Below are 12,317 nucleotides of genomic sequence, written 5' to 3' on the forward strand. Positions count from 1 at the left end.
TAAATTTGTTGAGAATTTGCGAACTCGATTAACCTAGTGCCATAAATGAATACTAATTGCAGTATTATTACTCTGTGCAGGAAATGACATGGGGATAGAAATGCAAATGTTTAGTTTTTGCACTTTTATTCATTAATAAAACTTTCTAATAATTAGTTTGAAAATGAGATACATAAAATATCTTGAATTAGTAAAAAGTATGGATGTATAATTATGTCTTATGATCTTTGATAACAGTTTTTATTAATGAAGAAAGTTTTCGAGCTATAAGTCCTCAAAAATTCTTTGTATATATTTTTATATATTAATATTAATATATTAATTATTATGTAAAATTTTTCATTGTAAAATTTTATTATGTAAAATTGTTTTATTGTTAAGAATTATTCAGTGTAAAAAGAAATAAATAAAGATACTTTATACGTATTACATTTACATCAATCATCATTTGTCGCTTTTGTAATAATAAGTAGATCAAAATTTTAATTTTTCATGAACAAAACAACAAATTGCAACTCCGTGAATTTTAACCTGCTAAATGTAGAGCATTACGATGACTCTCAAAAGCGCGAAAAGATTTGACAATGAGTCATTAAGCTTGATACATGTACACGTAGTTTAAGTAACTTGAAACTCTGCGGAGCGCAGTGGGCTCACTATTAGTCGATGAATTGTCGTCGCCATTAAATCGCTCGCGCACCAGAAAATATGATAGTATGATGCGTCCGCTGGTGCTTCGGGAACAATACAATATCGTCATAAATAACACAATCGACAAAGTTAATTAGCAGAAAATGCGTATAAACATCTGAGTCTGAAACAATAATTGCCAAATAATAATTTATGTTATGAATTTAATTACACTTGTCATCACGCCGATTTTATTTGATTTATAATAAGGTAACACATTGATTGTTCTATAATGTAAAGGAAAAAAAATGGAAAGAAAATTTTTCAAAGTGTATTCAATAATTAAAAAATTATAATATTCTTATTGTTATAATATACTTATTGTATCGTTGTTTCAAAATCGAGGAGTGATATGTTAATAAGACGTAAAATCGAGTTTTTCTTCACAGTTTTTCGTGCTTTAATTTATTTAAGAATTTGAATGAGATTTTATATTAATCGAGTGAGAACATCGTATTTCGGGGACCGATGAGCGTAAACCGCGACAAGGTGCATTCATGGTGGGTGGCAAACCACCAATATCAGCGGGGATTGTTGGTCAGCGGGGGAAGGTGCGGAACTGGAGGAAGTGACCAATTAATTCCTTGCTATTAGATCCAAGACCTGGAATGTGGACATCGCCGATCGATATTTTTTCACGATTATGTCCGAAATTTGCTCGAAAAATGTTGATTTTACTTACTTAAAATTTCTCATTCGCAGAATTATTATTCAAAAGATATAAAAATTTTTACTAACAGAAAAATATAGAAAATATAGAAATGATAATAATAATCAAAAATGAAAGATTATTATATAATAAATAATTTAAGATTATTATATATATATTAAATAATTTACGCATTTATACATTTAAATAAGGAAAATATATTTTTAAATAAATTTGTGCTGTATCTTTAATATTATATAACTTTTCTTTTATGTTAATCACAATATAATTTGTCATAAAAGATATTGAATCTTAATCCTTTTTTATAATAGCCTTCGATTGATAATATGTGATTTTTTAAATTTGTTGTTATTTAAAAATGAGAGGAAATTTTATTTTATATATTTATTACTACAGGAAAAAATTGTTCTTAACCCTGATGATGCATTTTTATTCTTTCTATGTGCCAAAGGAATTCTTACTAAATGAATTATTGTGTCATGGCCAGCATATATTTTTGCGAAACAGTGTGTGATGTTTGGTTACGAATGTCTATTCGTACAAGCGTAAAGAAAACAAGGCAATGCGCCAAGTTTCTTTTAGTCGGTATTTCGAGTAAGAAAAACAGTGATAAATTTTTGACATGACTTAAAGTAGACTCCAGTACTTTGTAGCTGGCACTATGCGACAATTTTTTATTTTCGTCATCCTCCTGAATTCATGTAGGCAATGTTGTCGTTTATGTATAAATGTGAGAAATACCGAGGAAAAATCAATTTATATTTTTCGCAAGAAATGTACGTGACGTTTAATTAAACATTCGTTAATTTCCTATTATTCACGTAATTTCCGAATATTTCTATTGAATTTTTAAAATAACATTTACTTTTTAATTATTGAATGGATCTGTATTTTGCGAAGCTACGTTATTGAAACATTCCGTGCCAAAACAATGAAGCCAGACTTTCGTCGCACTGCGTCTTTAAATCACGCCAAGTCACAAGGAATACAAGATTGAAACTATATATATATATATATATATATATATATATATATATATATATATATATATTATACACAATTTCATTCGTTTTTTCATCCGACATGTCTCTTGTATGTGTGCCGTAATCGCGTTATAACTCCTGCGAAATTCATGTAACTGATGCAACTTAATGGAGTTTCATCCCGCTCAAAACGATGTATGAAGCGAACACCTGTTCTCAAGTAGAGTAATACCTTAAAGGGAAGAATGACAGATATCCCTTCTTCCTACTCCATTTTATGGATAGTTTCACTTTATGGATTACTTGCAAGTTTTCATGTGACCGTGTATTTATATCTATCATAAATTTCTACTTCGTTATGCCGTTTTACACAATTATTTTTATCGCGATCATTTATATCTATCAACAATTATAACGTTTTGTTCTTTTAGCGGACTCAGACCTTTAAAAAGTAATTTATAATTCTTTTTTCTACATCTGATTTTGTTATATTTATATTCTTACGTTTGTGGATGAAAGTTGTCACGATGATTGACAAGAGGCCACGGTTACGTGGGCATCCATATCGTGCCTATTGTCATGATAATGTTCAAATAAACACAGCCTTGAACGGGGTACACGCAACGCACGCATTTATCCGGTTAATGAAATTCGCGAACGTCGCATGAAATGCGCCCTCCTTACTCGGAATTTACAGCGGCGTGATGTTATGTAAATTTCGCTCCCGTGCATTTTTAAGCATAATCAAGCGTAGTTTGGCGCGATATTGTTGTCGGGAGAGCGCGGATTTTAGAGAGCGCGCAGAGGCAGTCGCATAATGCTTTCTGCAATGACGCTGTTTCATGTTTTTAATTGACAGCTTGTTGGAAAATTAAGAGCTTTCTAAATTAAAACTACAAACATTTTAATAGTTGCACGTATTATTGCATAAATTATTAAATTCAAAATTATATCTTACGTTTGTTTGCATGAATTTTTTTTATACAATTATTTAAGAAAAGTTAAATTTCGGTAATAATTCCTTGCAGACACTTCCGCAATTTTCCCATTCGTATAAGAGTGTGTGAAAAATTATTATCGCTGCTCGAAAATTCTTAATGACTTCAAGGTGTATCGACGTTCCTGAGATAAATGTGGCGCGATCTTCTGAAAGTTCTAAAGTCCCTAATCCTTGTGTGATATCTTCGCGAAGGAAAGTTCTGTTAGACGTTGGAACGGACGCGCAAGTCCACTAGAGATAGCCTAGACTTCACCAATGATTAATTACGACGTAAAGGAGATAGATGTCCAGAAGAAAGAAAATATGGTGGAGAAACGAAGAATGGAACTTTTTGATAAATCAAATCTATGATAAAGATTCTTTTTTTTGCGTTAAATATTGTGCGGATAAAAGTTACGTGTGCATGATCGACACATGTTACAAGTTATTGGAAAAAAGTACGTTGCAGAAAACTTTATAATGTGTATGCGATAGATATTTTAAAAACTAATTTAAAATATTGTTAAAAAATAATATAAGTGTACATAAATTAAACAATTTTATTATGTTATGATATAATAGCCACTGCTGAATTCAGTGACTATTATACGAACCAATAAAATGTAAGGATGAAATGGTCCGTGATAAAATTTCTCTCCGCGGACAAGGAAACAATCCCGAAATTTCATTTCGCTTTCCCATCCGTTTTACCGAACTGCAAGATAGCTTTCAGTAAGAAAAGAACAAGGTTCTTGTGTCTTAAGTAGCAGCGCGATATCTTTCTCAGGTTTTAAAACGCGCTGAACCGAACGTCAAAGGAAACGAACATTGCAGAGCAACAATGACGAAAGACTCATCGAGGACAAAAGAAAATCCGCAGACAAGGCAGAAACAATAGCACAGAGGTGAGGAAATGAGGAGAATGAAACGAAAAGATACCGGAAGAGTTTCGGCTGTCGCAGAATCTGTCAGTAGATTGCAGTCCTCCTCCTGTCGGTTTCTCTCGTCATAAGTTCGGTCTTTGCCAGAATTTACTTCACCAGTTTCATAAAGCGTTGTTTGACATCTGCGGCCGAAATTTTTGTCATAGATTTTCCAAGTAAAAATTTAACTGGGTCACAGATATATAGAAGCTTTAACAGTTTCTTTCGAATGATATAATGTTATCTATCGCGTGAACTTTCAGACTTTTAGTTAAAGTTTCTAAAGTTTATTATGTTTGAATACATTTCGTAAAAGATATCACTTAAGATTGAAACAGGGTTACTTATTACATCGTGTAACAATATTCATATTAAAAATTTACTAAAGAAGTATTTAAAATATTAGTATTTATGCGCAGCAAATCTTTAGATACAACAGACAAATTACTTTCATAAAATTAAAATTAAATTTCCGAATTTGCTCGCACTTTACGATTATCATCACATCATGTCGCAAAAAACAGCGGTAATTGTGATAATTTTCAAGACGCTCGCTCGTTTGCGTCTAACGACTCTCATGGTACATATTTCGTACGAATTATCCCTTTGGGATCTTAAGTAGAATACCTCGAATCTCGAGGAAAGTTTGAGAAAATCTATATATGTTTCTTGTGTGGCTCGAGAGTGCAAAATGGGGAAATGTACTAGGAATCCCTGGATTGGAAAATAGTTCATGGGAAAAGTTGGTGAATAAGCACTTTGAAAACTCACGCTGGAGATACGATTCCAATTTTTCATGGAACCAATTTTCACCTTGCATTTTCCAAGCGATTAAAAATGCGTGATTTTCCACAGATAGTATTGAATGCAATATAATTGAAATGTTGTTGAATCGAAATTTGCACGTTATCTCTTTGTCGATTTATCAAATATATAAATGTTGTGAAAAGGTATAAACACGATTAAATAAAAATTTGCCTAAAATAATATTCAGCTCTCGTATCACGGAAAAAGTTTATAGCGATGAGGCAATTTCCTAAACTTGGTGTTACTGCGACAAGAGCGTGTATCAAAAGTTGAAAATGTCGATTGATGTCAAAGAACTTATTCATTTAATCTAATCACACACTGCCGTCGGAAATTGCGTCGGCGAACACGTGAGTGTAATTCGGCAGGATTAACGACAAGGATTGTGTAGCGCAAAAGTTATCCTCGCCTCCTTTCTCGCTCATGATTCCTCATCAATCCGCAGCGCAACAAAGGGAAAGTTTACGAAAGAGCGTGATAATACGTTGTTAGAATCCTTAATAAGAAATATAATAAACGGCAAATACTATCAAACTGTGCCTAGATGGAGTTATCAGCATTTATGGGGTCAGAATTATTTTCTTGCTTTAATTCGGTGAGACTTTACGAGCTATTATTAATCACAGAAAAGTAGGACTTCAACCAACATAGAATGATACGACGTAATTTTTAGCTCGTTTAATTTTTACGAATTTTTACGCGCGCAAAGAGTGCTCGTAAAATTCTAAAGTTTAATTTCAACTTGATGAATGATATAGTTAGTTTCTACAATAGTATTTAATTATATAAGTAAGCTTTATGCTTGGCTCCTGTTGGAATTTTTGCAAGTAAATCGGTTTTAATTAATTGTTTAAAAAATCGTTAGAAAAAGATGTAACACATATATTATTAATTCTTAGAATCATTAAAGACTAACCAATGCTTGCACAACGCATGTGTATGGACATAAATGTATTTCATTATTGTAATATCCGGGAACTAGTCCATGAAGTGTGACACGTGATAATGAGATACTTTGCATATAGCCGTGTTGCAATGCCAGACTTTACTGCAACTTGTGCTATGGTTGACAACGTCAAGCACAAATTGCACGCACCGAAAACCCGCTGAGTGCTCGCATTGTGGCACTTATTTAGCATGATTAAATTAAGCGACATCGAGGACAAGAGAGTTAGAAAGTGTTAAAATTCGCGAACAGAAATTTGTGACAAAAAAAGAAGGCGCGCTTCTAAAGAAGATGAAAAAATTTATTTCGACAGATACATGTAAATTTCATGTATTACAGTTTATCTATTTTCCGGTTCGTACATCTATAAATTTGTAGAGACGTGAAAATATGCAACGAGCGTTATTCGTGCGTGTGTGCACTTATGTTTCACTTTACGAAGTACGCGTTCTGTTCTTTCCATCGGAATTGGATCATTTTTCCTATTTATCCAAAAAATTATATAGTGCTGCGTCATAAAATCAACTTCTACAGTGTCAATATTTCCTTCAGTATGTTTCATTCGATCGTACGACTGTGTTTTTTATTATATGTTTTTATTATATTCCAAATCGCGTATGCATACGGAATATTAAACATAGTTATTCAAGTATGCACAACTTTTTTTATGACCAGACCGTATATTAAAATTCTGCAAGAATAAGTCTCTATTCGAAAATTTAATTAAGATTTTATTTAATCGCACCCCAGAAAATTCTATTGCCACAAAAAATACTCTAGTTTCAATTGCTTGAAACTCAGGTAATATTAATGTTCCGATATTTTAATTAAAGGAAAATTTATACTCGAAATCAGTCAAAGAATTAATTAAAGTTAATGTATCTGTAATATCCTATAATCCGTATCTCAATTGAACATCTCAAGAGAGAGTTCGAAAGTTGTAAATTTTCCTTACTTCATAATTTAATTTACGATATAATTAAATCGAAATTCATTGACGTCACAATAAAGTCGAACGTAATAGTATAGTCTATCGACATTTATTCATGAAACGATATTGATGCGGCACTTCGATCTTCACGAGGGCTATAACGAGAGAGTACCGAGAGGAAATATTTTCACGGCTTTACGAGCTACCGAAAATAATACGCGACATAAAGAGTGCGCGATGTCCGGTTTGTCTCTAACATCATAATGCCATAACGTTCGTAGAGAGTCTCGGACACGAGGGCGACGACATCGACGACAACGCGAATCGGCGTCAACATCGATTCCGGGTTGTCGTTTTCCCGAAGCACCACAGGAAAATTTAATTCTCGCGTCTGACGAACGAAAAAATCGTTTCTCAAACCACTCACGTTATGCAAGATGACTTGCCGAAATGAGATTGTCAATTGCAATATTTTTCGACGTCAAATAAAATGTGAAGAAAATTATATATATATATATATATATATATATATATATATATATATATAATGAAAAATATGTACATAAAATATATGTACGTAAAATATGTGTATATATGTACATAAAAAATATGTACACAAAATTTCTTATTTACGTGACAGTTTACTTCATTTGACTAAAAAAAATTAAATCGAAAATAAAATGCAAGGTATTAGTACTATGTTTATATGATATTAGATTTATATATTTTGTACAAAATGTTTTTGCGGGATTTTAGATGATTCATAAGGTGTCTGAGGAAAAGTTAATGGAAAAGTATGGTATTCCTGCACAGAGATATTGCTCGGTAATTGCTACAGCTTTCGGAATTTCTCGTAAATATGACAAATGGGGAAAGAGCCGAGGAAGTCGGCGCGAATTTCGCAATGAGTCTATTATATTTTACAGTGATGCACTTCCGACTAATCCCGCGTGAAAAATAACGGAGGGAAGAAAGCGATACGTGAGGAAATATCGAGAACACATCGAGAATTGACGATTTGGATGGCAAGTATGATCACGTGCCAGGAACGTATACCTCGTGAAACGAATTTTCTCGCAGTCGGAGTCTATATATATATCTCAGCGAAACGATCTCTAATACCCTACTTTGATGTGCTTCGCGTGTTTTTATCGAACCCGTCGATTGTGCCAAGATAGAAATTATATGGTTCGTATCCGGCGTATTGAAAAAGCCTGATTGAAAGCAGAGTCGCACGAGATGAGAGAAACAAACAGCTGCGACTAGCAAATTACGAGACGCAAAGGATCAGGATCTTGAGAAATAACTATCGAAGAATGTTTAGATCCTCGATAGTTTGGTGATGACGTTGTCACCGGCCGATGGATGCCACTTCCGCGCGATCTTACAAAAGTCGCGCAAAGCATCTCGTAGGGAAAAATCCCATTATTTCCGACACGTCAAAAACTTCGAGGGGAGATAGCGATTCTCTTTTGTACTCGATGTACTGTACAATCGAGAGCTGGAGATTGAATCTGTCGGTACGCTATGCATATTCAACGGAATGCGCGGCTGCCATTTTATGCAGTTCATTCGGCGTTTATCATAAGGTAGTGAGCCAGCGGTGGAGATGTAATTGCGGTTATTCGAGTGGTTGTTAACCCTGAATAATTGAGGGTCTTGGGGTTATCGATTGACCATTTCTAATTATAAATTTCTCGATCCGTCCGGTTTAATAACTTGTCAAATTTAACGCTTCCGTTAACGTGAACGTTATCTACTCGAACGAGATGCGCCAAAATTCCAATACCATCGATCTCATTTGAGTACAGTGCTCATCGTGGACCTGGGAAAAGCGCGTAAATAATATTTCACGTAATCTACCATCGCCGCTGGACCAAAGGAGCCGTTCGAGAGAGGCTTATTCCGTCAAGCTCTTGAAATATGCATCGCCCAACGGCGTTTACATGTCGAGATACACTATGTAACATGCAGCTCGCCCTTACAGGTTAACGCGGTGTAACGGTTTGCCCGACATATCCAAAATTCAAATCACGCGGCACTCTTCCTCGAACGACCCTACGTAAATGTAAACGTGGACGCGTATAAACCCGTTAGACCTCGAAGGCGGCCATAGATATTACGATTTTACGAGATATCGTGGCGACCGCACTAGGTGTCTGCTGCGCAAGAAACGCGCATACATAGAAGGTATCGACACGTTAGTAAGGCGACGTTTATCCACGTAAATGTGAGGGATAAATATAGCGAGGAATATCGATTTCGCACAATTGATGCAGCTATTTTGGCACTGTTGTTTCTTATCCATGAACAGATTTATGTAGATCTTGTATTTATTTGGACGATCAAACAAAGAGAGTGAAAATTCAGAGAAGACGATCTTAATATAAATATTGATCTTATATAGATCCTGCATCGATAAATTGTTGAAAGCAGAAATCGAGAAATTAAGAGAAGTTATATCCGAAGAATAATATACTCCCATCTCACACCAGAAATAACGCGACGATAAAAGTTCCTGATGGTTAGGTAATTGCGAAAATATGTTCGTTTAATCGATACCCGAGTGAAAGTGCACGTCGTCTGTGATAAATATCCGGGAACGATAGCTTTCGAGACATCGAGAGCCCCTCCCGAACGATTTAACAGCCGGAAAAGTGTGCGTATGGTCCGTGAGAGGAAAAAGAAATGGAATCTCGCTGTATATAAATCGCCGTTACATGAGAATCGCCCGACGAGAACGTTGCGCGACGTCGTTTGGTCGTCTGTGATCGAAGTAGAGTCGATCTCGACTACTTCCTTCCGTCGTCAAAACGAAACAAACGTAGGACAGTCAGCAGTGGCGCCGAGAGTATAAAGTATGAACGGAAAGTATTCACAGAAAAGTATAAAGACGTAACACGCGTGTATAAGATATGTAATATATACAGCAATATATACGTAATATGTAATATAATGTAATAATATAGTATAACATGGTATATATCATCTTACACGTTAACGCCGTAATCCTATCATTCACTAATAAAATGTCATCCACTAATCGAAGGCGTAGCTTGGAAATGAGAAAAGCTAGAAAAATTTCTATAGGTAAAAGTTTATTAAATTAACGGACGTGTAAAGTAAAAACTCTAAGATCCTTGGTGTGTGCGAACTATAACTTGAAATTCTTCGACAATCGTGATGCGATAATAATTCTATTCGTTGAAAAAAAAAGATCCGCTGTTTAACGTTAAAGAAGAAAAAAAGAAGAAAAAAAAATTGGAGCTCTTGGACAAGTTAGAAAATCATCACGCGTGTCTTGGAAAACTCTACGCGTCTCGTGTAAAACTTTCTATTCTAAAAAAATTGACTCTATCGCGTATATATTACATATCGTGTAAACAGTAACAATCCCAAACGAACCAATCGAAAAGAAAGGAGGAGGTGTGTCTGGCTGGTGTGCAGGCAGGCATGCTACGAGTTACGTTACCTAGGGTGAGCTTCTCGCCGGAATCGGGCGGCAGGGTGAAGCCCAGTAGGGCCATGCTCGATATCAGCACGCAGGGCACGATCAGGTTGAAAAAGTAGTAGAGGGTCCTCCTGCGTATCTGTATCGTGAATGTGACGTCGACGTACGGCTCCGGGCAACACTGATACATTATCGTGTTCTTCTTCCCCGGCATACCTGGAAAAAGTGCCAGAACCGATGTACACGCCGACATGTCTGTCCGTCCGGGGGATTAAAAAAAAAATGATATCGATGCTTTACGCGGCCCGGATAATCGCGTCGATTGCGTTTTCGATTACGGATAATTTTGTTTCCTCACTCTCACTTTTTCTCCCGTTACTCGCAATACATTTTGACCGTACTATTCTTCGAGATGTGGTGTTCTCATCGGAGAACATATAAAATGTCCGCCTGTCTCTGTCAGTATCTCTATCTGGTCCATGCTTTTATTATTATCGTCCTTCATCTTTTCTACTTTTCTTGATGCTATATCTGTATTGTATCCTGAGGGGACTAAAATCCCAAGATATAAAGTATGGTCTATCTATCACCTCCATCTGTTTTATAGCGAGCTACGTGGATGCCATCGAGTAGTAAGCAAAGATTCTTTTCTTCCGCGATCTCGCTTTAAAAACTATTTTAAGATTACGCCACAAGATGTGTAAGGAAGAGGATCTCGCGGAGTTGCGAAATGTTTCCTTGTGTTCCCACCGTGGCGATTCTATTTCCGCGACAGGTTAAGTTACCGGTGAACGAATGGCGACGATATATACGTGTCTCGCAATAAAACAGAACTTGTCCTCCTCGTGGTCTTTAAATACGATGCACCAGCCGGCGCGTTTTCACCAGGAAATGGTGTGAGAGGCGACTCGACGAAAAACGACCGTGCGATACTTTCGAGGACGGAGGGTTCCGCGATAGTTTCCGATCGGACTCTCGAATCGACCTCGAATGTCGCAATATCGGACAGTCACTTGTTGCTGGTTTCTTTCTCAGGACACTTTTTCTTTGTATTTCGACAATCGTGTGCTCGACGCGCTCGGCTCGCGATAATTAACGTGTCTCGGAAAATACAGTGACACTTTAGAGGCGACATTCTAAATCACGCGTCGACGTGTTCACCACGTGGGAACACGGAGTGTATTGTTCTGTCGGTTGCAATAAGAAGATATCGAGCTGGCGTTTCTGTATTTTATTTGTTGGTATTACAATCGAGCGCATTTTGTCTCTGCCATCTCTTAAAACCGTCGTCGCTTGATATCGATCAGTTTTATTTTAAATCTTATTCAATTCCGTTCTTCGCTTCACATCGGAAAAGCTACTCGATGTCCAATGAATTTTATTGAAACGAAAATACATACATATATGCATATATGAAACGCAAACTCTTTCATATTATGCGATATGACATTGTGTTTCTTTTACATCCTTACGCAAGATTTTTATGTTTCCCTCTTGAAATGTTGTCTCGGAAGAATGCGCTCTTCCGTTGCCAGAAACTTTTCCCTCGCTCGGATATACGTGTACTTTCAGAATTTTTTTCAACATCGAGACTATCGCAAATTTCATCCCCGTTTCAATTTCGATTCGTAGACACAGTGAGTTTTCTTCGAGAGAACCACGAGAATAGCACTTTTTGATAGCTCAAGGAATGTGATCGTAAAAGAAAGCGGACCAATAAGTGGGACGCGGGGCAAAGAGGAAAAGAGAAGCACGACGAAGGAATGTGACATTGCCACCGCGAAGAGGGAACGTCATAAAGTCATACCCGTTGAGGCATCGCGAAAGATACGAAGAACCCATAAAATCTTTCGGTTTCTATTCGACCGCGCGATATCGATCGTGATTTCACGCGAAACGAAAAGCTCCGGGATGCAACATCTGCGAGTAGCATCGGC

At 36.1% G+C, this 12,317-nt stretch overlaps 1 protein-coding gene across 6 annotated transcripts in view; it reads right to left on the reverse strand.

Annotated features, from left to right (window-relative positions):
* Positions 1-12,317, reverse strand: part of LOC105249572 (neuronal acetylcholine receptor subunit alpha-7) — a 220,283-nt gene that overhangs the window by 67,125 nt on the left and 140,841 nt on the right. For all 6 annotated transcript variants that reach the window (XM_025414520.1, XM_011255134.3, XM_011255137.3 and 3 more), the window contains one exon: positions 10,402-10,596. In XM_025414520.1, coding sequence (XP_025270305.1) covers positions 10,402-10,596 — 195 coding nt within the window. The remainder of the gene's footprint in view (positions 1-10,401; positions 10,597-12,317) is intronic.

The sequence above is a fragment of the Camponotus floridanus genome, unplaced genomic scaffold (assembly GCF_003227725.1).
Source record: "Camponotus floridanus strain SB8 unplaced genomic scaffold, Cflo_v7.5 scaffold112, whole genome shotgun sequence".
In the NCBI taxonomy this organism is placed as follows: domain Eukaryota; kingdom Metazoa; phylum Arthropoda; class Insecta; order Hymenoptera; family Formicidae; genus Camponotus; species Camponotus floridanus.